Consider the following 27157-nt stretch of genomic DNA (forward strand, 5'->3'; position numbering starts at 1 on the left):
GCATGTAGAGTATCATAGAGGACATCAACCAACTTTGAATCCTCATGCCACCCACAGCAAAAATAGAAAGTCAGTTATCTTCTCTGGCATCAGTTTTCACCACAAGTCCATTAGCTGACCAATAGGAACACAGTGCACTCCTTTGTATGCCACATGGCAAAGAGACAAGCAGGCTAAAGAATAAACCAGGTCTCATTTTTAAGCTTTTTTTTTTTCCAGACAAAGAAAGCCATTATGATCATCTAAAACACTACAGTTTGTTTGCATTGTTCTCATTGAAAGTTGCCTCTTATAGCTTCTTTTTAATGACATAATACTGTCTCCAAGCCAATTCAAGGCAGCAGTTTATGGTATTCCTCTTAATTGCCTACACTGAACATTGAATGTGTTTGGTATTCTTAACCCAGCACAAGAAGTTTGTGGGGAGGGGGCATTTTTTTATACATGTTTATACACTTTGTGGGTCAGAACCTCCTGAGACTGTGCACATGAGCTGAAAATGCAACCATGTAAAAAGAGCTCAAACTTTGTCTGCACCTCATGATCTCCAGCAGTGGATACAAACCAATGAAGAATATGAAAAGAGTGAAGCTTGAGGTTTTTCTTCTAATTTAGTAACAAAATACATTTCTGCAACTTTTCTAAATGACATGAAAGAAATTGCATCTCACTGCTCAAACTATGACAGGGATTTCAAGATGGTTTGTTTAATATAATCAGATATACTGAAATATTCGTTGGAAAAGTAAATTTCGCCGTTCTTGGCTGAGTAGATATTAACAGAACTAGATGGAAGCCCGAGGCTGTCAGTGAACTAATTCATCCTGGATGCTGGGAGATTAGGTTAAGCATTTAGTTTTGCTAAAAAACTTTTTTTTCCTAAAATGTCAAAAGAAGAATACATGATACTAAAAAAAAAACCCTGTAAATTTTAAGTGGTAAGTTTTTGTCTGCTGTGGTGAACCCTACAGTGTTATTAGTGGCCCTAAGACCTCGGTGGATCCAATTCTAATTCCCTCCATTAGTGGTATCAGTAGACGACTGCAGTGTGTGTGATCAGGACTTCCTAACAAAGACAATGCTGCTTCTTTCTCTTCTGAACTGGTGGTGGCAAAGCAGAGGGACCACATGGTGGATGAGAGAGCAGCGGAGCGCTTTAATGTGAAGGCTGTCAGCTCCAGTCCCCTTGGTTTTCACCTTCTGAAGAGCACGAGGCCTTATCGGTTTAATTGACTCTTTATCTTTTTGTTAATTTCCCCTTTAGTGCAGTAACTCCCATTCTGCCTTTTGATATGTCATTTTACACTGGCTTTTGCGTGACTTACAGGAAGTGTCTGTATAGATTAGTATATTTCATGAAAAGGCAGATTTCCTTTTAACAACACAGTAAAGGAGCACAGTTGCCACTTAACTGTCGCCATTGTCCATTAACCTCTGTGATATTGTCTGTTAACCTTCCTCACTTAAAATGAATCTCGAGACTTTACGCATTTAAAGTAAATGCAGTAAAATAATTTTATTCTTCACACATCCCAAAGCACTTTTTGTGCATATCTTATGAATGAAGTATAATTTTATATCGCTGGCAGCGATCCTTGAGTCCTTACAAAGGCAAACAGAGGGGACTTAAGGAGAGCAGGATTTAACAGTTTGATGCCTGTCGTCTTCCTCCTGGTGTATGTTGGTTCTCTTTCCATTCCAGTACACTTGCGACTGTATAATGAATTATGCCGATGTTGAATTAGCATGTAGCTGTCGCTTCGGCTCTGGTGCCTGCCTTGTGACAGGACCACCACAGCACAGGCTTGTGTAGAGAGAGGGGGCTTCTACTGTGATTTATTAACTGCTAAAACCACAATGAAGTGTGTCCACTGAAGCACCAATACAAACACATAGGGCCAATCCCGTCACTGCAAATCCAGACAGACAGGCTCGACCACTGCCTGACCAGAAAGGGTTAATTATGCAAAAGCGTTTGGCTTTGACCCGACACACAGTAATGTTTTAAAGAGGGACTGTTTAGTGCAGGATTACACCACATTCTGTTTATTACTTTAAAAATATAGGGATTTTACTTACATGATTTTCTTTGAGAGCTCCAAATTAACGATCTAGTTGTTATTTTTCAAGGGAAAAGAAGATAAGAATATTTTTACTGTTGCGAAAAATGTAAAACCTACTGAAGTTAAAATATTTTCACAATGACATAAGTTAACAACTACTGGATTTTTCTTGTCTTCTCAGTCGGTCACGATGACGCGTTTGCTTGGTGGAATGTTTCTGATTAAAAAAAGGGCTACTGAGTGACTGCAGTCATAAATAAATGGCACAAATAAATAACCATATTTTTAAAATGGCAGTATTCCACGTGAGATGATGACATTAGCATTCACTTGTTTTTTTCAGGCACTTTCCTGAAGTGCAATTAATCCGTGCCTTGTCCTAGCATGACTCCCTCTGCTAGACGTCATTCACGACACACAACTGTTTAGCTCACGCTTTCAGCACCGTGCATACACTAGCTTATATTTTATGATTCATTTATACGCAGTAATGTACACCGTTGATACAGTTCCTACAGCCAAGTTTACAATGGAATATCATTTGAATAAAACGACGTCTCTGTAGGTACAAGATAAGCCTGTATTTTAAAGCAAATTCTTAACATACATAACGAAAATTATCCACAGCAGTTTACTGTCGTATTGCCATAAATAATTTCTGCCAGGCCAGAGTGACAAGCCAATATAACTGCAAGTTTTTCCTGGCGTTTCTTTTTTGGTCTCATCCTTTCAGCATGATTTGAAAGTTTTATCCAGCAGTATAGCCTGTAAGCTAGAGCCAGCTTGATGTACAGCATTTTTCAGTTGACATTTGCTTATTACTAATAAATTGTTATGGATATGGATCGACATGAAAACTTTCTGGCTAGTGTGTCCAGCAGAGGGACTCCATTATTCAGTATGCTCAGCTCTGTCTGCAGCACATGTAGCAGAATAGCATCGTAGCTGTACAGATGTTGGAGCAGAGTAGCTGCCATATTTCATGCATACAGAAAATTAGTCAATATAGAAATACCGGAATTTTTTACTCTGATTAAATTGTGAAGTTTTCTATGCATTTTCTTGTTACTGCTGACTGCTTGAAAGGTTTATTAATGCTTGAGCAAATAAAACCTCAGTAAGTGAAGTGGCATCAGATAGGCTGGATAGAAAGATAAGATGATGTTTTATATTCAAAACTAAGCAGAAGTTTGAATTTTAATAGGAGTATCAACCCAAATACATATTTACTCTGTGTTTTTAGCCCTATCTTCTGAGCACCACTGAAAAACTGACTGAAAACATGAGCGGCTGAAGTCTTTGCTGCCAAAGAGCTCTTCAAAATGTCAAACCAGGCAGTTGTTGATCTGCCTGAGCATGCTGTCACCTGACCGGTATCGAGTGTCACTTTTGGCTGTCTCTCCCCGTGCCGCTCCTCGTGACGTAACACTGCAGCTCAGAGTATCTGAGTGCAGAATGGGAGGCCTCCAAAGGTCTCCACCAGTCTGAACTAAGGCACCCAATCTCTGTCAGAGGCCTTTATGTTTTACCGTCCATCTCGCTAACTATGACAGACCAGCCCAACGTCATTAATTAAACATAAGGCTTCCCCCCAATCACCCGATCTCCGTGACAGGCTGCCATGCCAACAGTCCCTGTCGACATGCCTCCGAAATCTAGAAGGGGATTACATATGGTAATGTTTTTTGACAGCCTGCCATTTGCCTCTGTTAATCTGATAGGATAAGATATCTGGACTGCAGAGCATGGTGTGCAGTAACTCTTTGAGTCTGATATTGTTATGCCACAAAAAAAACTGAATCATTTTGAAGATGCAGGCAGTGTCCTGGAAGAAATCTTAATCCCCTGACAAGCTTTTGATACAATCCCAAATATTGTCACTGACTCAAAAGTATATTTTTAGACTTGGATCTGGCTTGTATTTGCTGTCAATTTTAATATTCCGCACATTCTTGAATCACATCAAGTATGGTGAGATGATGTGACAATCTATAATGGACCTGTGTCCTTCCACAGCATTTCTCCAAAGACACTAGTTCTGTTGCCCCAGGCTACCGGCCCACTTTCATTTTGCCACGGTTCGTTCTCCTTCAGAGGGAGAAGACGGGTTATTCTCTGGTCTTTGTTCAATTAAGACCAACCCCAAACTCAGAGCCTCTCTGAAATGGTGCATCTCTGTTGCAAGTTGTTCAATTAATATTTCAATACCCACAGACATCTTCATGTAAGGCCATGAGCCAGTCTTCTCGGATGACTAATAAATGGGAAACGGAGAATGTTACACATGTGCTCGCTGAAAAACAAGCAACGTGGGGGGAGCGGGAGGAGGTTTAGGCAAGCTGCTCTCCCCCGAACAAGGACGTTAATCATCTCCAAGCATGATATTCCGAGCTCACCCTCAAAGAGCAAAAGCTTTTTCCCTCAGCCTCGCGGAAATGAAATAAATATTCCCAGAGAAACGACCGGACAGTTAAACATCCACCTCTCCAAAAGCCAATTGCCCTTGGCTTTTATTAAATATCGATTTGATTTGTAAAAGGCCAGATGTTGGGAAGTTAAACAAATGTCGTGTTCTCCCATTCCAGTTTACTTTTGTCTTCTCAGCCGGTGACATTTTGTCTCTCAGCGTGTACACAGAGCAGTAAAACCACCAACCATCCTCTCCCAATCCATCCACACAGAGACACTATGAATACGTGATTCCTTCCCGGCAAAATCATCTATTGTGCATCCGATTCATAAATTCATTAATAACAAAAGCTACTGTGGTAAAAAAAAAAAAAAAATCCCATGTTTTTATTAACGCATAAGCAAAGCAATAAAGCCTGGTGCGTGCCTCCTTGAGAGAATTGCTTGTCAACAACAGGAAGGGGTGGAGGGGGGGAGGGGGGGGGAGGCATCGTTTGACAACAAGCCATCTTTGAAACACCTCCAAGAGAGAAATGGCATCCATTAGAGACATACAAAAAAAGGCGTGCTTGTCAACGAGGAGTGGGGGGAAATCTCACACACACATCCACAGATAATTGTTTATCCCTGAGAGAACCTTCAGTGTTTGTCTGCGGGTGGCTAAGTAAGTTCACCAGCACTATTGGACAGGGAGTGCCCACCAGACCCAAGGCTCGAAATACATTAGGATGAATCAATTAGGCTGCCATTAGCCAATAAAGTGGCCCTCACTGAGTCGTGTAATTATGACCCACAGCAAAGCCAATTTTATGGAAGCACATTATCCCTTTCTTTTCCTTATTAATTGTATTTGTTTGAGATAATCCCTCCATGGTTTTAATTATGCGCTTTAGGTTCAGGGTGGAAGAAATAAATCATCATTTGCTTCAATCACTTCCAAATACTGCAGGTCTGCAGTTTTTTTTTTTCACCGTAAGGGAAGCTACCCATCGCGGGGCAATGACTGCACTGATTAGGCACTTAAATTAAAAATGAATGCAGAAATCCAGATTAACCCCACTCAGAGAGAGTTCCCGTCAGATTCTGCGATAAGATGCCAGGAAGAGCTGATATTATAGGCAGCCAGCTACTTAGCTTGTTCCCAGCTCAGAGGACACTGTAAGTGTGACAATGTGCTGTCAATGAGGGATGACAGTACACAGCCAACATGGCGTAATGCATTGTTCCTTCCTGGGTCCCTCCTGACAGATGCTCTCTAAGACAGCTGGATCAGCAGCAAGAATGGAGCCGGGATACGAGGGGAGGATATGATACGCGGGCTGATTAGCGAAGGTATACATGTGTCAACAAGCGAGGCCTGGGGATCACGTCGGAGTTTGTGTTAATTGTCAGTTTAAGACAGCGTTACCTACTGATTTTGAGCACAATGCAGGGCTTTGAATAAGCAGCATTGCTGGATGCAGTCATTTTCTTTCCATTTGTCCATGACCTTTCTTATTCATAGAGAAAAAATGTCAGCCTGCTAGAACTTTTTCTGTTTCCCATCCAAGAGATCTCCTAAGAAATGACCTTCTCTGCAACAGGCACTCTTCTAAGACTGATGTTGGAGGAGCTTCAAGCCAAGTAAAATAAACACTTTGAATGTTAAGCTGGAACTTGGCAGACATGAACTGAATCATTTCTGTGGACACAGGGAATTTTTATGTTCCATTTTCATTTGACAGTCTAGACGTTTTATGGGTTAGTGAAGAAATCTAGTCTAGGACTTTTGCCTGAGACATCTGTGAAGACATGCTGATGTTCTCTGGACTTTTACTCTTTGTTCCTGGACTTGGGAAGCAGGAAACGATATCTTGTCCCATGTGCTTTATGTAAATGTTGAAAAGATCGTTTTTATTACAGATGCGCCAAATGTAAAATTCTGGGCCAATTTCAAAACACCTAAACTGTATTATAGTTTTTGTGTTAGCCACTTTAGAGATGTGTCACACATTATGTTGTCTAATGTTTATTCTTCTGTAATCTTTTGCTCAAAAACACTCTGTACTCTGCCATTACAGTACTCTGTGTATGGCTTGTTTAGTGAGACGCAAATACACAACAGTGGCAGCACAGATTACACCTTTCACAGTTTTACTAAGATTTAGGTGCTCTGTGACCATCTTGGATTGTGAAGTCGAGGTTGCTGGGGGTTCTCCAGCTTTCCGAGTTGGAGATCCAACTTGAGGGGACATTCCAGTTCCCACTTAAAATTAATCAGGGCATTCGTTTTAGGGTTACTGTAGTCAGTAATCTCAGGCAGCTGTGCCAAACAGCAATATTTCTGTTAAATTAACAACAACATTTTATGATATTCATGTAATAAAAGCACATTCCCAGTGTTCCTTTAAACGAACTGTCATTGGGAAACCAGAGCTGCTGTAGAGAATGCTGGACTAATGTTGTGTTCTCCTGCTTTGCTAGCAGTTTAATAAATAGTGAATAAACTGAATGTCTCATTAATAATAACCAATAACTAACCAACTAATAAGGCAGCATTAGAAAGCATTGTTTTGTTTTTTTGCTGATTTTGGTCTTCATTCCCTCCTTTATCCCAATAAAACAAAGCATCTTCATAACTGATGAGTTAATGAGTGGTTTTAAAGTCTAATACATCATCACACCGTCTGAACAGTTAACTAGAGCAAAAATGATGTAACAAAACAGAAACACCGGCCATTGCCAACATTAATTAATCAAATAGGTCCACTTAAATATCAATCTTCTACTTACACAGCACGTTAACAGGCTTTAATTTTGAAGAGGTGTTATTTAACTCAACTCTTTATGTCTAAAACTCAGATAGATAGTTTCAGTATGGCTTGACCTATAAATCCTGCAACCTGTTTTCAGTTCAGTGTTACCATAATGTAAGTTGTCAGCCTTCTTTTTTCTTCTTTAAGTATGTACTGCTGTGAGATGTTTTCCTACTAAAAATTACTTCCAGAAAGGGCAGCTAGTCCATGGGATATTGTGGCGTGCTCCTATTTTAACACCCACTTTAGATCGGTATTTATGAGGTGGTAAATGTAGAAAAAGTGCCTCTCTGTACTGGTGAGCATTCAAGAGCCGTGGGAGCGGCAGCGGCGGCGGGGCCACTGCTGATGTACGTTAACTAAAGCAGACAGGCGGGTTTAGAGTTTCTGATGGAGCAGGTTTGATTGGGTCATAACGTGGCAGCAGTTGTGACGGTGTGGAGGTAAGGCGGGTGTGAAGCCATCTGAGATTTTCCCCTCTAAGCCTGTCTATACATTACTGGAGTGATGAAAGAGTCTTGGTAACGAGACAGGATGTTTGTACTGTCTTGCCATCTCAAGAGACGTCCTCCCCAACGCCGCCATTTCTCCTCCAATACTCCTCCCACACTTAATCTACCTCCCGCTGAGCCTATGGCCTGAAACCCTGACCTCTTCCACTCGCCAACAGTTGCCATATTTGCATTTCCAGTCCACTTAAAGGCAAAGGTGGGGGTGAATGTGGGAGCCCCCCTCCTCTTCCCCTACGAGTACAGCAGGCTTCATTCTCATCCCACTGACCCCCTGCCCAGGACTACCAACCCGGACAGCAGTCTGGGGTTAATGCACCAAGCACTCCTATTGTCTCTGAATTAATGAAGTGCTCCGTGCCTGTCCCTTCTCATTCAATGACAACGAGACAAATGACAAGTGGTATTGTTTTAAATGGCTATCGACACTCAAGGGGCGCAAAGTCACAGAGTCAGGGCTCCTGTTAGGTCCGATAACGGTAACACCAGCTGCCGTCAGAGTGCCTTCGATGTCCACTCTGGGGTCAATTTGAATGCTAGCAGCACAACGCTTCACACAGGAGAAGGGATTTTATATTGAAATGGATGGTTCTCAGATGGAGGAGGAAGAGTCTGAGCCTGTGTTTTCACCTCAGAAAATGGAAGGTGGGGACTTGGATGTCCTAAAGAATGGCAAGGGAGACCTCTAGTGGTAAAGAGGAGTATTTGATCAGATTATTTACTGACGCTATTAATACATAAACCATACTGTTTTAGGTGTGAAATCAGCTCACGCCTAAAACCCACACAGGCACATACACAGCTGCAACTCTGAACGAGTGCTGTAAAGAATAAATAAAGTCCTGGTGAAAAGATTAAAATATTGGGGGATCAGATCAGAGTGACTTTCAGAATATTTCTTAAAAGAATTTCCACTTGCCTCAGTGCAATTTCTACTTGGTTTAAATGCAAAATTATAGTAAAATTGTACCCATTTTGTTTTTAACTCCCAAAATGATTATAGCATTGTTTTGGAAAAACGAGAAATTATCTCAAACCTACTCATATATATATATATATATATATATATATATATATATATATATATATATATATATATATATATATATATATATATATATATATATATATATATATGGACAAACAAAGACTATTTAAAAAGGTCTGGGGTCCTTTTTTAACCGTGAATTTGGATTACTCTGTAACAAATGGGAAGAGCAGTTTTCTTTCTGCTTTGTTTGTTTGTTTGTTTTTAAATTAATGTTAATATCCATTTAAGGAAGAAAGGTTGACTAAAATAACAGGAAACAAAATATTATTTCAGATGTCGGGTTTTGTCAAAAAAATTAAAAAATATAAAAAAAATAATAATAATAATGACGTAACCCAAGAAAAAATAAACAAATTCCACAACCTAGAAACTGGAAACAGGGAAATATTTGTCAAAACAGTTGGTGCTTATTATTCTGTCAGTATATTAACCAAATAAGGGGACTAATTACTTGAGCTCAAGTGAATCTGGCAGCCAGCTGAGCTGATTAAAAAAGGAAGTGTGGGTGACCAGAAGCCTGATGGGAGAGCTGTGCGATTTTTGGGGGGGGGGAAGAGTGGACAAATTGTGGAAAATATCTAAAACATGCAAATCAAAGAAGCTTATGTCTCCAAAAGGAGTGTATCTAATTTGATCATGTGAGCTTCTTTCCATAGATCGTCTTCAGGCCTGTCAAAGTCATTAATTTCTTGGGCTATTTGTGGAGGTAGCTTTGGACGAAAAACAAACGTAAAACCAATTAGGAGGTTGAATTTGAAAGTTGAATAGATAAATGAGAGGAGGCAGCACCATCTTCAAATGGTCCTTTTTTACAGCAGACCCCATGTTTCCTTCAGCGAGGCAGACTTCAGTCTCCCTCAGCCTGTGTGTCGGTCTTTGTTATACTGCACGGCTCACGCTGAGCTGGTGGATGTGTGGGTGCAGCTCAGGGGTGTCAGCTGCACGGTTGACAGCTTGTTACGGTGCATCACACCGCTGCAGGTGCGACCTTTATGACTGACCTCTGACCCTCTCCTGTCATCGCAGTGCTGAGCATTCGCGGCGCCCAGGAGGAGGAGCCCCCAGACCCCCAGCTCATGCGACTGGACAACATGCTTCTGGCAGAGGGCGTGTCCGGACCGGAGAAAGGCGGAGGTTCTGCGGCAGCAGCGGCTGCAGCGGCCGCCTCTGGAGGGGCAGGGGCCGACAACTCAGCAGAGCACTCTGACTACAGGGCCAAGCTGTCCCAGATCAGACAGATCTACCACACAGAGCTGGAGAAGTATGAACAGGTAAGAGCAGACGATGCACCTTAGACCAACACCTGACAGAGTGGGAAAATAGGGCTGTGACGTATAGAGAATTTCCACAGAACCATAACACACTGATTTTTTGAAATAGTGTTTTTAGTGCACACACACACACACACGTATGACCAGCTTAATGATGTTAGGGAGTTTCCTGTGCATTTGCTGTGACAGCAGGACACATCAAAAGCAACATCACGATGTGCACGTTAATGCCATTTTAGCTTGTCGTGCATCTCCACATTTTTGTAGCCTAGCACGCACACCACAGCAGGGCTAGAGGCTCAGGCCTGCAAGCACGGTGGTCTCTAAAGACATTTTTTATGATACATAACTGCCAGAGCAAAGAGATTCCCAGACAGCACGGGGAGAAGGATTTCTGCAACAGTTGGAAAAGATGAAAAAGTTCTGCTGAAAACTTTGAAAAAAGGAATGAAGCAGTGATATATTCTGTGCTGCGAAGCCTGAAGCGACTCAGGTTTGAGTCAAGGTTATTGAGCTACAGTTCGATTAAACAATGGTCTTAACTGCCGCTTAAAGCTGCTTTCAGTGTATCCTTAAAAGTCTTTAAATTAAATAAGGTCATAATGAAACATCTTATATGTACTTGTAAGAGCCCTTTAAACTTGAGATGCTGTTTTTATGCGAGACTTGTTCTAATACCTTTTATACTTCGAGTAGCTATTATTTTATGCGGTCCGTATATCTTTCCTCGCGGATTTATGCGTGAACCACAAAAAACAAAGAATGCAATAAGATGTGATGAGCAAGTTTAGGAGATGCACCTGGGGTGACTTGGCAGGGGATGAAACTATTTGAAGGCAGCTTGTAAGCTTTGCCTTGTAAGATGGATCTTGAGGAGGTTCCAGTATGATTTTAAAAAGTGTGAAACGTGATAGAAAAATAATGTTTAGTAAGCAATGATTTATTTTATTTGTCAAGTAAAATGACCAAAACTTTTCTTAGTTTCAGATTCTCAAATGTGGCAATTTGCAGGTTTATGTGTGATAGAAAATGGAATATTATGAAGTTCCAAGAGTTTGACGAGAAAAACATTTTTTTTACTACTTTATCACATTTTACTTCAGGGTTTTCCAGCTCTGCACACTTTGAAGATGCAGTCCTTCTACAGAAAGTACAAAATCAGTTCAAAAACTGATTATATATTGCTGAGCTGGTCCATCTTCCTATATCTGCTTTTCCCTCCTGAACTTTAATCCAGATTTTTTTACTCCTCGCTGAGGCAGGATCACTCTTAAATCAAGCGGCAACCCTTTGACTGTTTCCTCAGTACGCGTCAGTAAGAATTCACTTTAGACTGTGTCTTTACCCCAGAATAGTCCATCATATGCAGCCTCTCTGTGTATTCCAAGTATAGTCTTGAAGGGACGCTTTAAAGGAAGGGGGTGATTTTCTCTCATTGCCTTGATAACCGATGCATTCATGACAATAGCATCCCTTTCAGATGAGGCGAGTAAGACAGATGAACACAGAGATAGACAGACACAGACAAAGCCTGACACGGCGAAATCCAGGGAGAGATCGACAGGAGGAGAGGAAATAAAGAAGAGGCGGCAGTAAGAGGCGCGGAGTCGGAGTGTAATATCGTGGCAGATTCACGGCTGGTGTCACATGGGGGGGTGCGATGAATAAAACGTTGTGGCATGTTCGTCTCTCAGGGTTGGCTATGCTGTAAAAAGTGTGTCTGAGAGGGGAACAGCTGTCATTGGTTCCTCTCAACATACTGCCATCACCATTTCTGTTAAATATGAAATATATCAGTGCTTATATTCCCCCTTGGCTCTGCGAGAAAGCTTGCCCCAGAACTACATTAAGAAAAGCGCACGATTTGTGAATTTTAAATACTCGACTCTGCGCGGCAAATTTGACAAATTGAGGTCTCGTCTGCAGTTTTGTCTGACCTCAAGTGAAGTGTGCTCCTGAACGTAATCCTATGTGTGTGTGTTTATCTTCCCTACAGGCGTGTAACGAGTTCACCACCCATGTGATGAACCTGTTGAGAGAGCAGTCACGCACGCGACCCATTTCGCCCAAAGAGATCGAGCGCATGGTGAGCATCATCCACCGCAAGTTCAGCGCCATCCAGATGCAGCTCAAACAGAGCACCTGCGAGGCCGTGATGATCCTGCGCTCCCGCTTCCTCGATGCCAGGTGTGTGCCTTTGCAGGTTCAGGTCGTACACAGCACGCCCTGTGCTGCAAATTACAAAATCCTCTACGTGTGCTCTCCTTCTCTGCCTGATATCCATATGAATGGCTGATGTAGGAGGCCTATCATGCCATAAACGTGGTGTAACACATGCTGTTTCCCACACATGCTGGACTGGTTTGCATGACTGGGTGCCATTTGGACTTGTATACCCAGCAACACTGGCCAATGAGAGCTTCGTGCATGATCCAAAACACTAACTGCTTCCTTTTTTTTTTAATGTAATCGCTTGTTCTCTTTGATGCGTGCTTTGGATTTGCATACATTTCTCTAAGGATAAATCTCACTCACTGTCTGAGTTGGAGGCATAACATTTAAATGAGGCATGCACTGCCTTACAAAGCTCCCTATCTATTCTCTTGCAAATGATTGTGGTGGTGCAGCAGCGAAGGGGAAGGGAGAGGAAGAGCTTTCGCTGGTTGAGAGGCACTGCCATGCTCAGCTCCACTGATTAATCTACTGGCTGCTAGAGCCCATGCTGTGCACATTTACATATTCTCATCCAGGCTTTCGAAGCGGGGGACAGAGATTTTAGCACAAATCTCCTCACCGGTGGATCCACGGAAAGAGATTTTCCAGGGTTCCCCTCCAGCTTATGTAAAGCCCTCTTTAGACGTGGCACACGCAGATATGACCTGATGAGTGCAAGAGATGGAGGGGTCGGTCAACTCATGAGCCACCAGCATGTGATATCTGTCTGCTTCAAGGTGTGGTGTTGGCAGGATATCGCTGGATTCATTTTCATATTCAAAGCATGACAGAATGCGTGTTAGCATTTCCTGCCTTCTCTGTGCTGTAATGCTTTGTTAGCATGGTGGGAAACTGATGCTGAGGTTTTACATGGGTGTAAACACACACACACACACACACACACACAAAATAGCAACATACAATAAAGTTGCAATAAAGTTGAAAATTCAGTTAAAGCTGTTAAAAATACAGGTGAGCTTTAAAAAGCAATTTCAGTGAAGCTGCAGATTTGGTTTGTAAATGAAAAACATCTCAACAACGTAGCCACGCAAACCTTTCACGAGCGATCGAAAAAGTGATCAAAAGCTTATAAAGAGAGAGAATGCAGAGTTATGACTGATAAAGTCAGCAGTTTGAAAAACCCGAGTTTCACTGTTGACACCAGAGCAGCACACGTTTTTGACACATTATTTAAAACTGCTCTAAAATTGAAGCGTGGACCTCCGTTCTTTTAACTGTGAACGATGTCAAACGTGGCCATCGAGAGCATTACTACTGAACTGTACACATGAAACATATGAACTGAACATTGTAACATATTTCAGTTTGTAGTTTTCGTTTTGTCACCTGCAAATTCTTTATTTAGTTATTATTCTCACTAACTTTATAGCTGTTTTTAAAAAACTATTGATCAACCCACTGTACATTACTATACTGCAGATATATCCTTTATCCTTGAAAACAGTGAAGTATTTAATAGTTAATTCCTCCTAGATAAGGTGTAATTAATAAAATAAATGCTAGAGCTGTTCCATATTTGCTGCTGTAATGCAGTCAGAATGTCAGATTTTTACCACAATGAAATTTGAAATTATATTATCAAACACAGAGATTACTCCAATTACTATTCAGCGTATTTTATCTCTTTTTTGTGAGTATGAATGCAAAAAAGACATGCGCAAATGCACAATTGCACAATTATTTATGATACGTTTAATTGACATCCCTGTGATAATTCTTGAGTTAAATGTTATGTTAATGAATGGGTTTAGGTTTAAACTGCACACTTTAAAACTGTAAAATATGATTTCCATTGTTGTCCTTGAATGATACGTATATATTTAAAAGGAAATAAACACTTAACTTAAAAAAAATCTGTCTAATCACAGAGCAAGTACACAAATCCAGAGCAGTCATAGTCAGTATATTCCCAAAACAGTGTTACGGTTTAAAGCGGAGCCCTACCCTGGCTGGTTTTAACTTCTGTATATCTGAATATTCAGTTGGCAAACACTGCTATTAAACCTTTTAAAAATAGAGACTGTGATTTCTTCTTTATCTCCCCACAATTAATAGTAGATATTGACTTAATTATTATGACCCAGTTATGTGCTTTTATTGCCAGCCCTAATGCTTTCTTCAGATGCTCATAAACAGAGCTGTAGTGCAGCAATTCTGGGCCTAATTGTTCTCTTGAGTCCTGACAAAGTGTCTCAGTGCAAAGCTGCAGCTAAATTGAAAGTTTCTGGTGCAGCAGAGATTTTCACAAAGGGGGGTAATGTACATCCAAATCAAGGCCAGATAAACCCGCAGAGACCGTGCTGGTGTCAAGCCAACATCACGGATGCTCGGCGTATAACTGATGACTGGCTTGAGTTGGTATCGGCGTGCTGAAAACCACTTCCTCCATATTAAAGCAACCACAATGTTTAATAGGGTGAACTTGCAGAAATGTCATGTTTAAAAGTGAATCCAAGATTTCGGATAAAGTTACATTTGTAGTTGTTGTGCAGTTATTTTCGATTTTTCCGGTGTGGCACGGCCACTGTAGAAATGACTGCCGTCTTATGAATACATTGGAACTAAATGACACTTGCATTGTGGTGCGTAAGTGCCAAGAATACATTTTAAAACTCAGCAGCAATGCATCTTTCCAGAAGTCATGACCTGATTACAGTAAGAATCCACAAACTTTGTCATGAGCTATTTTATGGAGGAACAATTTTCTTTCTGTCAAACTACAGACAATGAGGGCGAGGCTGGCTAACTAAAGAAAAAAGACACGTCTATCCATCTTTTACAATTTCTCCGATTGTCTCGTCCCATTATATTTAAGAGAAAGCAAACATCTCTGCAGTGGAAAAGTGCCAAACTGTTACCTTGTGGATAAAGGCTGGAGGAGAAATAAGCAAATTTGATTTTGAGATCAGAGCGCTTATGACTTCTCTCTGTAATGATAGTTCCCCAGCGTTTCTTACCAGTTCCATGTTGTTATCGTTGCTCTAAACTTAATTTTATCCCCATTTGAACCTTCGCTGTTCTCTTTGCAGACGAAAAAGACGAAACTTCAACAAGCAGGCGACAGAGATCCTGAATGAATATTTCTACTCGCACCTCAGTAACCCCTACCCCAGCGAGGAGGCTAAAGAAGAGCTGGCAAAGAAGTGCGCCATCACAGTGGCCCAGGTACACCGCAGATCACCGCCACCTCACAGCACCTGTAGGAACACTGCCGTACACAGGGTAGCAGGACAAAGACGAGTTTTAATTTGAAGCTGGCGCAGAGCGTCTTGGCAAGTAACCTAATAATATGTTTTGTGACTGTCATGAGTACAGACAGCGTCTCTAATCTTTTAGCAGTGCCTTTCATTGAGACAACAAAGGACTTAAAGTATAAATACGCCTTGTCATGAGTCTGTAATCTCGTAAATCAAACCAGACAAAGCTATTTTTGACCAGTGACACAGTGTTCCTATTGAAGTAATGCAAGCTAAGCACAACTCAGCTGTCACAGTTCTTATTGATCTAATCTTATAGTGGATCACATGCACCACTTGCAACATAAATTCTAAATACAGTCCAAGTACCTTTACAAAGTGTGACACAAATGGTGAGAAATCCAGCATACTTTGTGCACGTATTTTTTGGGGGGTGAAGTGAAAATAAAATAGACTGAAGTTTCTAATCGAACATCTTCGAGAAAGCAACTAATTGATTAATCAGCAGCTGCTTCCAGCCTGTGAAATTCAGCGCTGGGATCATTTGAGGCATTTGATGATTAAATCTAACGGTAACTTAACCAACATCTGTCTCGTGGCGAGTGCGAAGACTAAAACACCTTTGCATTCCAGCACTCAGGTTGTTTCACTCCTGTGAGAGTTGATAATACGGAAAGCAATGACAACACCAAGGTAAACAGCGGTTTGTGTTTTGAATCCATCATTTGGGAATGGATTGTTTTCTCAATTGGTTTCATTAATTTCTAAGGAATGATTGGAGGGTGCAGCTGGGCCTGATTGTGGAAGCTGCTCGGTAGCCGAATGATTTGTAGAGTTTCCGTTTCTTGGCCATAATAAAGGAGAATGTTTACCTACTCTGTGCATTGGAAACTTTGCAGGATTGATTTGGTTTTCATTTTAATGTTGTTTATCATTAGCGCTGGGATTACCCCCCCGGCTTCATCTGGGAGTCCATTAGCCGTAATGGGTGTTAGCGGATGTTGACTGATTGGTGCTTGCGTGAGTTCTGATGATAGCTGCAGTCATGGTGACATAATGAGACTGTTATTGGCAATCATTCCATTCTGGCACTAATGCAGATTCACAGCACCAGTCTGTGAAGCCCATACCTCTGACAGAGGCTCTCTGCAGTGTTTTGCATGCCATTAAGGCCATGCAAGCTAAACACTGCCATGGTTTTTCTGAGAGCCTCTGTGTGGTAATATGTCGTGACAATTAAACTATATTCTTTTGTTTGTCTGCTCAGGTTTCCAACTGGTTCGGGAATAAAAGAATCAGATACAAGAAAAACATTGGTAAGTTCCAAGAAGAAGCCAACATGTACGCTGCGAGAACTGCCGTGAATGCGGCTAATGCATCCTCACATGGAAGCCAAGCAAATTCACCCTCAACTCCAAACTCTGCAGGTGAGACAGGAAGTCCCTGGCTCTGCTCAGCTACTAGATATGTGCCTCCTCTGTGTACTACAACTTAGTCAATTTTAGAGTTTTTTCATTGCTGATGCTGGTAATTTGTAAAGGATCAAAAAGTAGATCTGTCAGGCAAACTCAGTTATACATAGAACATGCCTAAAACCTGACAAAGCACCATCGTTACTGCTGAACAAATTAAACATTTCCCCTTCACGACTCTAATTACCCCCCTAGAACAAAGATATGTCAGATTGGACGACCTGAACCCCGTGCCAAGTCTCCATAATCTCACTGTCCTCTTGTCTGGGTCTCAATTAATCCTGTTCTTCATGTATGCTTATTAAACTCGGTATTTATCACGGTCTCTGCTGACACTCTAAGGATAAGTCTGGTAGTATTCTACATTTTTCTTATTTTTGGTGAATAACAGTGGAAAAAAGACTAACAGTGAATTGACCCCACTTACTTTTCTTGTACAGAGATGATTAACTCTGACGTCTCATCACGATTACCTAATCCTGGGCAATCAAAAAATGTACTTCATATTTTTATACAACTGTTATCCCAAGTGCTGCCAATCAGAGGAAAAAAACTTATCATTCCAACCGAAATACATCAAAACTATTCAGGTTTTCCAGAAAAGTCCATTTTTCCATTATCCGGTATATAGAATTAGGGTTAACGTTGCCACTATCTATCAAACCATCACATCTACATTCCTCTTTTTTACCTTTCATACACACATTGTAGTTTGGTTTGTTTTTTTTAATATACCACCTATACCATGTTCATATGAAAAATACCTGCAACATAAATTTCAATTCACACTTGCTTAAAATGCCTAAAATTTATAGAAAAATGTTAAAGTTGCCTCTTTCATTAGTAGAATGAAGGATTCAAGTCTTACAGGACATTAATATTTAATCAATTTTTTTCTTTTTTTTTTGCTAAATGTGTAAATAGCCACAGGTGAAATAAAGCTTTTAAAATTAAATACACTACGTGTTTTAATTAGTAGCCTTTATTAAAAACTGCAATGCCCTGCTGTTATGAGATATTACTTATTTTTAGTTAAGAATGAAAGTTAATTTATGTAATCAATTTTTATAGCAATTTTCGTAGTGGATATTAATTTGACCTAGGAACACTTAACAACATTGTTTGGTTTTTACCAAATAACAACGTTAAGACTGAAAACAGAGCGTTAGTTTGCTTTAATGTCTAGCAGTCGTTGTAATTCTGCATTTTAAGCCACAACATTAAAGCTCAGCTCGTATGTTTAGATAGATATATAGAGCTTTAACCTGAATAGTGAAGATGATCTTCAGGCCAGGAGAAATATAATTTATGTAATCATAGTGCAGTGGTTTACACATGTGCCTGACATGTAAAAGATCCCATTCAAGACTGCGACGAGACAAATACCCAAAAGTTCTGTGTCAGGAAAGGCAGCTGATTTAAAAATCTTTGCCAAATCCCTCCTCAGCAGAAGTAGTTCTTAATTCAGGATTAACGTTGAACAGATAATTGACAAATGAAATAGAAATAAGAGAAAAAATATAAAAACCTGTTGACTGCTGTTCCCGGTAGTTTAACTACACTCCTGCATGTGGAGTCCAGGTAGCCCTAGGCCTCAAACTGACCAGCTTCAGAGTTCAGCGGTAATCCAGTAACATCAAAAGATGTGCAACCTCTAGGTCTGAGGGTGGATCGAAAGGACCACCTGCCTGTGCCTAAATTACCTAAATATCACTCGCAGACTTGACACACATTTAATGGGACTGGCGTGGCAGCCATCTTGGAACCTTGAAATCTTATTAGCCTCTATTCCCCTTGTTATGGCTCCCTCTGGTGATGGATAATCCTCCTAGTACCACACTAAGACTCTATATGTTGCCATTACTTTGTGATGATTCCCAGGCTGTTTTCTGTCACCGTGACCCCCCCTAGCCACATGTTTATTGTAGTAACAGCTCCCCCACATGTTAATCAGTCAAAATAAAAAAAATCTCTCCCCATACTTTTTGCATAAGCATTATATCATTCTTCTTCTGTGGTATTTTCTCCAGAGGCAGACAAACCCTCTGCCTCCTGTTGTCACCAGCACATCCATGCTCACTGTACATGTGTGGTCACATATTAATGCTTTACAGGTGTGCTTATACACTTTATGTATTGCATAAAGTAGTAAGAATTTGAAAGAATGCCAGACTTATCTTTTTCTACAGTCTAGTGTTGTTGGGAAATGTTTATCATTTGCTGTCTTCCTTTGATGAAATATCAGACTTAAGAAGAAGAATGGCTTTTTCAGGCTTCTTAAAATGTCTTTTAAATGTTGTATGCTCCAAAAAAACACAACAACAAGTCACCATCACTAAAGATAGTTTTGTCTTTCAATGAAAGCAGTCCAGGCTACTTGGATGAGGCAGCAACTGAGTGCATTTCTCATTAATCTGGGCTCCTTTCTTAATTCTTTTTTGCTAATATGTAAACAGATTACCTGGTAAAACATATACCTGATACACTACTTCTCTGTCCTCACTTCACCCCCCCTGGTCTAACAGCCTGCACGGCTGCTAGCTAACCCTCTGCATGCTGCTCCTCCAGGCTGCTTCCTGAACGGGCTGACTTGCTCCTCTTTGCTTGCTCTCTGTCTCTCTGTGATTCGACTGCTCCCTCTCTCCTTTCAGGTTCTGGTGGCTCTTTTAACATGTCAAACTCGGGGGACTTGTTCATGAGCGTGCAGTCTCTCAATGGGGACTCGTACCAAGGGGCTCAGGTGGGAGCCAACGTGCAGTCGCAGGTAGGGCCCCAAAGCAGAACAGAAAGTGATACAGGGGTGGATCGAGTACTGATCTTTGTAACGCCAGACTCGTCATACACAGGTTTTAGATGAATTAACTAGTAACTCGGGTAATTTCACCCTCGTAGTATCAGGAAGTCGGTCATCTGATAATGCTTACATTAATTTATATTAGCTTAAAAGAACTGCAAAAATGTGACAGTGCAACTACAGCCAAACCAGCCAATTACAAGGAAGCTAGCAAGATGGACTGCATTGATTCAACCTCAAAAAGCCACGCCCACTGGAGGGGAAACGATTCAGTTGATGTTACACTTTTGTGTTTTAGCATTCAGTATTTAGTTAGCAGTTAGATATCTGTTAGCCAACTATGCTTTCTGACTCATCCACATTCCACTGTAATGGAAGTTATGCAACTGTTATTCTCATTTCAAACTCCATTTTTTGTTATTCTTAGAATAGCTTTGCATGAACCACAACATCATCATCTGTATTTACCTTATGCTAGGAGTTGTGCAGCCTTTTAGTTTAAGCTTTGTCTGAAACAATTCAGTTTAGCTCCCTCCCTTGCAATTTCCTCCTGATTGGCCACTTTTATAAATAGGTCTGAACAGCAGTGGGTGGAGCCTCTGTGTTCACGTTATGATCATAGTGTCCCCTTTCAGTGAGAACATCCCGAGCCAAGACTAGAAAAGCATCTGAAATGTTTGCCATATTTAATACAAACAGAAAGTAATGAAATGCATAACAAGTAGCTTTTAACTTACAGAAATATAGGTGTAAAACTGACATTTTGATATGTGACTTATTAACAACAAATAATTACTCTCATTAATAATAATTAAGCACGGTCCTGACTGATGTGGGTTGTACCTGTTGGTACTGTTTTCCATCACCCTGTAGCTTTTGGGAATTTTGATTTTTCTTCTAACAAATGAAACTCACATGGAGGCTTCTAATAACTTGTTTCCCCTCTGATGTGGGCGGGACTTAATTGCCCTCTACCTCTGTGCACTTACTTGTACTCATACACTACTTGTTAACAAAATAAGATTCAGACCCTTTTTCTACAGAATTTAGTGGGACTTGGATAGCATTTGTGGGACTAATAGGGGACCTTTTATTTGTCGTGTTTTAATGATTTCTGCTTTGACTGGCACATGCTGTTAATGACGACTCTTCTTAATCTAAATATCGTTAATCTTGCTGGCATAAGAGCATGTGTTCAACTTATTTTCTAATAAACTTCCTTTTTACCCTTGTCATGCATACCCCCTCCAAAAGAAAACACCCAGCTGCTTACTTTTACCTTGATGGAAAAGAGTCATTAATACCCCAGTCTCAAGGACAGAAGATTTGTCATCCTGTATTCATCCTACAAACAGTTTGATTTCAGCTGGCAAAAACCAAACATCTCTTTATCCTGAATTCCCTTTTTGTTTTGGACTTTGTTGTCTCCAAGGACATACTTGCAGCAGTGTACTCTTGTTGTCTCTCTTGTTGTCTTGTCATCTCTCTCTTTTCTCTTGTGCTTCTCTTGTGTTGACTCTGACCTTGCTTTGTCTGCTCTTTCTGAATGTTTCAGGTGGATACCCTTCGCCATGTTATCAGTCAGACAGGCGGATACAGTGAAGGACTCACAGCCAACCAGATGTACAGTCCGCAGGGCATCAATGTAAGCTTTCCTTTTTTTCCCCTTTGTTTTTCCTTTCTCTCCCTACCAATTATTTCAAAGCCATAGGGCTCAGAATGCCACTTAGTAGGACTTGTCTCCACTCCACGGTCACCTAGTTGATTGCTTCTCTAGCACTCGTGCCACAGGCAGCACGGTACCCACCGTACGCAGGCGTGGTGCTGGCCACACACATGCAGAGCCGCCTTCTGAGCCTGTCATGTTCAATCAGGCCTGGAGTAGCACCTGCAGCCACGTATGGTCAGCCGTGAGAGAGCCGCACAAACAGGTGACACCTCTTTGCTCTGGACTTCAGCTCCCTCTGACCACCTGACCTGTGATTAGCAGCCCCAAAGGCTAGACGCTCCCGTTAATGCCCCACAGGAGACATCAGCACCGTCCCACTAAAAATAAAACCTCACGCTCCTGGAAACGACTCCTCATGTGCCATAGGGGTTTGTCCCCGACGTGTTTGTCTTATTTTTCTGCAGAGTTCGGGTTTAGATGTGGGGGTATGAGGGGTGGGGTGGGGGTTGCTAGCTGGCGGCGGCAAACAGTAGGGAAATTCACAGCGACAAGCCGTGTCGTAAAGGGGAAAATCGATAAGACAGACACAAGGAGAGCAGAGTGTGGACTTGGGACAGCAATCCAAGCGCATTGCTCAGATCATGTTCCTGCCACACTAATGGCCCTGACAGCGAGCCGCGCTGAGGACGAGGACGGTCACAGCCGCGGCTGGGTTCCTCCGCTGTCGTCGTCGTGCCTCACTGGCCATATGATAATCAGATGAAATGTCTCCCATATAAAAACATGTATGTGTATTCAAATAGGCTTCCTGGCTGCTCCGAGCGCATCCCACAGCTAGCTGTGCTAACCCTGAGAGGACGCTAACGTATTCAGGCCCTGTTCTTTCTCAGTCCTTTGACCTCACAGATACGGTTCTCCTTGGACGCCTGCTTGCTCTACCACATCTTACACTGCCACAGTATGCTGTGTTATTCACTTTTATACCCTGTAAAGAAGCTCTGCAATGCATAATGTAGGAGCAGGATATCTGTCTGGCAGCCTGTTTGCCTGTGATTTATGTTGCTAAGGCTGGTAAATTAGGAATCTCTGCTCTTCACTTGCCTGTTTTTTCTCCAATCCATGCACGACAGTTTAGTTTGATATAATATTTTTGCAGATAATAGTAAGTTATGACAAAGCTGTCTTTTGTAGAAAACTAGATTTTTTTTCCACTGAGGTATCTCAACCTCTTTTGGCCTTTATTTTGCAGAATTCAGGGCATAGAAGCACTTTTGTTGTAATGTACAATTTACAAAATACATCATAAGTGGTTTTTGGTTTGTCTTTGCATAAAAGTATATATATATATATATATATTGAAAATGGCAAAGCTTTTATAACTTCATTGTTAATTAAATGCAGGAACGACCTGTATCCCGAAAAAAAAAAACTGTTTTAGAGACATGTCAAGACAGACTTTAATGAATCTTGTGTCTAATACAAAAAAGCCTGCTGGATAATGACTGCTGCGGGTGATTACATTATACAATCTGACCCCTCCACTTTTGATTACACATTACAAGCTGTGAAATGAAAGGCTGTCGAGGACCATTTCCAATTTTTCTGATGGTTTTAAATTTGCTATTAACACCCTAAATGCTCTTTAACAGGCCTGTCTCTGGCGGTGAAAAGGACCAGAGTTCTTATTGTATGTTAATTCCTACTGTCAGCATCGTAATTAGTGCATGTTTTGTTTCAGACGCCCTTCCATACAATTTACATATATTCATATTGTTTAAAATGACAGCAGCAGGAATTTATTTCAAGACGAAATCTTGCACAAGTTGACTTTTCCTCTCTTTATTGTTGTCACTGCTTAAATGAGTGAGTGTGCAGTGTATGATGGGGTAATTCTGTTTCTGCTCAGCTGGAAACACGGCAGTATTTTTTTTATGTCAGTCTTATTCTGAATTATTAGCCGTAATGTGAGCTGTGTTAGCTTTTCCTCCAATCCAGGAGGCAGTTTGACTTAAGGCTGTGTTTGACTGCGTAGTTCAAAGTATCCCAGCGTTGGTGCACTATCTTGCCCTCAGGACTTCTATTTGTTTTTATCTCAGTGTGTTTGAGCGGCATCGAGTAATGAACAGAAGAGCAACACACTCACGCCCCACTTCTGGTTCTCTCTGATTCTTTTCCCCTCCCAGGCAAACGGCGGCTGGCAAGATGCTCCAACCCCCTCATCAGTGACATCACCTACAGAAGGACCTGGAAGCGTTCACTCCGATACCTCCAACTGATCCTCCACCGACCCGCTTCCTCTTGATTCCCACTTTCCTCGATCCACCACAACTCTCCCTTCCAAAACTTATACCCTGACCCCCTTTTTTTGGGACTGGATGGGAAACGGCGGGGCACAGTCGGGGTCTGGAGATGACGTTTTCACCATTACGGATAAAACTGTTCACTTTTCCTATCTGGACCACCGCGGCACCGTTAGCAGCCTGCGTAGGGGACTCATATTCACACCACACAGTTTGTACAGTTTCCACTTGATGTCCATGTTGCCTCTTTGTATTTCTCTTTACAGTATATATTCACACAGTAGGCTCACAGCAGCGTATTGGCCCACATCTTGTAAATTGAGATGCTTTCACACTACCTCTATTCGAAATAATAACATAGCAAACAAAATTTAAACGGCTTCGGTTTTACAAAGTTTCGTATTTTTACAAATTTATCACACACCACATTGAGCCCTATCGTTACATGTCTGTTTTCAATACCAGATTACTTTTCTTTTTTTTACCTATGGTGCCAAAGTTCAGCTCTGGAGGTGAATTTTGAAAACATTGTTATCTCATGTCCTTAAATTTCTCATGCCATACATTGTGACATATTATCATTATTATTATTATGTTAGTCCATTTATATTAGTAAGCTGATATCCAACTATTCAGCCTCGGTTTGTATTGTTTGTATTCAGAACTTCTACAGCAGACACTGACATTTAAGACCTTTTATTGCTTTGTGCCATAGTAGCTATGTTTCAGCTAACACGCGGTACAACAGTGCAGAGACTTTACAATCTTAAAGCGAGAAATTAAGGAATTGAGCTCAAAGACGTATATATTAAAGCACAATAACATCTACTGATTAAAGTCAAAGGGGAGCATTTGTAAATGTGAAAAAAAAAAGAAAAACTGTTTAAATCTAACAGTGAGACAAACGGATCCAAATACTGCTGGTAACCAAACAGTAATTCAGTTTTTAAGGTATCATGTCATCAGGATTGAACACATCACATGTCCTTTCTCATTCATGTATGGAATCACATTTGTGCCAAAAGTCTGAGCACGAGATGAATCATTTTGAGAACAGAAGATTTTTGGTTTTGCTCAACTTATTCTTTTCCAATAAATAAATTGGAAAAGTCGATAAAAATGTGCAAAATTTGATAAAAATAAATAATCATTTCCTATTAAAGTTTGTAAAACTGGAACATGCTAAAAAATGTAATAGATATGTCTCTGCAATATTCATTTTTTTTCTTTTTTCTGTTCAAAATGTCTCACTGAATCCTCAGGATTTAGTCACAAATCGAATCGGCATGTGTTCATCTTGATCTGCCTGAGCTGTTTTGTAACCTCTGATAACACCAGAGAGAACGTCTGACGTTAGAAAGTAATTATATTCTCACTTATTCACTTTTTTCTTTGTTTAAAATGACACTACACTCATGAACATGATGCCAATCTGAAATGTGAAATTAAATTTGTGACCTTTGTCGTATGTACAGTACAATGTATACATGCTTACAATAGTCCTCATGAGCATTTGCATACTTTGATACCAAAAAAAAGGCAGAATTTTTATCCTCCTCATTGGGATCAGCTTTATCGAGGGTTTTCTTTTTCCTGTTTTTGAATGATTTTAGTATCTGCAGTGCTAGTGAGCATCTCATTATGTTCCAGTACTATGTATCCAAAGCCAAAAAAATGCACTTGGAATACAGTAGTGTTTATATAAATTCAAATGAAAACAAATACCCTGATGGCACACAAATCCAGAAGATGTTTGGATATATTTTTATGTGTCTCCATTTTGCAAATAAGTCATCTTTTTTGTTTCACTTGATATTCTTTTGACTGTTTTTCTTTTTATGCTACCATTATCTGTGAATTGCCCAAGAATGCTCTATATACAGTATGTAGATATGCGCCTTTACTCTTTTTTTGCATCTTTGAATTTGGACAGTAGCTATTTTAACGCAGCCTCTTTGAGTTCCTGTTGGATTTACGGTGAAATCCTTCTTATTCTTTTGTACTCATGTCACATGTTATAACCCTGCGTCCAAAATGGCTACTGTCCCATTAAAGGTGACGTGAAAAGTTAGCGTTAACATTGCCCTCTCTTTGGCTTTTATTTTAGCTGAACTGAACCCTGAGAGAAAATTCAGTCCCGAGATCCCAAACAGACACAAAACAGCCTGAAAACCACAGGTATTTTTTTTTAACAGTATTTATTACACGCGTATGAAATCATGGATGTCTCAGAGCTTGGGCGTTGAGATCTACGACGGCGTGATGGCAACAGACAAACTCATTTGAATGACTCAGAGCGGCTCCCCTCTCGACTCACCTGCTCAGTATTACAGCCGAGGGGGCAAGCACCATTGAAATGATGCACAGAACCTGCCTCAGTCGTGTCTTTGGAAGTCATTGGAGTGAACTGACAGCGGCGGCCATGCAAGGCAAACATGAGGATTGTTTTTGCACCCCTCAAAAAAAGGCTTAACTCTACTTTTCACATTGCCTGTCAAATATTATCGAAGCTTCATGTAATGATGCTTTTTAGTTTTTGAATATAAAAGGAAAAGAGACATGAAAAGAAAGATGACCAATTTGTAAAACATGAAATGTTTTATTTGTTGCATGTCTTTTTGTTCTTCAATAAAATAACGTACTGCAGTGTTTTGAATGTTAACTTCTTTTTTATAAGGATTTCAGAGTGAAATCGTGGAGCCTTTTTCTTGACAGGTTTTAACTTTTAAGATCTCTGCGTATGTAAAAAGGTATCAAATGGAAAACTATTGTCTTTTTAATTCCGATTCAAAACTTGTTTTCTGTGGAGAAAAATAGCTGAAAGGTGTAGGTTTTATGGTCTCTTAATTTGTACTGGCAATGCGTATCCCAAATAAATAGTTTCTTTTGTTGCATAAACGGAGGTTTTGTCATTTTTCTGGTGAAGTTTTGTATGCTCTTTGTGCTTTTCTCCACCGCAAACTTGAGCGTGGTGTTTCCAGCAGACTTTTGTAACAGGGTCAGGGTCAGAAGTCACTGTAGGATACAAGTTAACACATTGTAGACTTGTCAGTCCAACACCTCTGGATAGCATTGCACGTCTCACTTCCAACTAGGCTGTGGCATGGAGGCATTTTATCACCACTAACATAGCACCGGAGCTTGGCCTGAGCTGCCGAGGGTGTGAAGGGGACATTTTCACAGTTTTCACAGTGAGTGAAAGCTGTGTGCTCCCGGCAGACAGACACCTCCTCTATCCCCCGCCACCCTTCCCCACACCCAGCGCTCCCTCTGAGGCATGGTTAATGTGCGTTCCCTGAAAGAGGCGGAATCCACACTTATCTCTCTCTTCCAGATAAACCAGACAGGATGTCTGATTCTGCTTCTTCAATTCATCCCTCCTCTGGAAAAAA

General features: G+C 40.8%; 1 protein-coding gene across 3 annotated transcripts in view; it reads left to right on the forward strand.

Annotated features, from left to right (window-relative positions):
* LOC102784814 (pre-B-cell leukemia transcription factor 1) overlaps window positions 1-26663 on the forward strand; it is a 63420-nt gene extending 36757 nt beyond the window's left edge. Inside the window, exons 3-9 of one of the 3 annotated variants that reach the window (XM_006790497.3) lie at window positions 9854-10098; window positions 12095-12285; window positions 15363-15498; window positions 16798-16846; window positions 19654-19766; window positions 21352-21441; window positions 23649-26663. In XM_006790497.3, coding sequence (XP_006790560.1) covers window positions 9854-10098; window positions 12095-12285; window positions 15363-15498; window positions 16798-16846; window positions 19654-19766; window positions 21352-21441; window positions 23649-23741 — 917 coding nt within the window. In that variant the 3' untranslated portion in view covers window positions 23742-26663. Of the gene's footprint in view, window positions 1-9853; window positions 10099-12094; window positions 12286-15362; window positions 15499-16797; window positions 16958-19653; window positions 19767-21351; window positions 21442-23648 lie in introns of all 3 variants that reach the window. The other 2 variants (XM_006790496.3, XM_006790498.3) reach the window with 2 other exon arrangements.
* The last annotated feature ends 494 nt before the right edge of the window (window positions 26664-27157 follow it).

Source organism: Neolamprologus brichardi, chromosome 23 (genome assembly GCF_056152115.1).
Source record: "Neolamprologus brichardi isolate AB-2024 chromosome 23, ASM5615211v1, whole genome shotgun sequence".
NCBI classification, from domain to species: Eukaryota; Metazoa; Chordata; class Actinopteri; order Cichliformes; family Cichlidae; genus Neolamprologus; species Neolamprologus brichardi.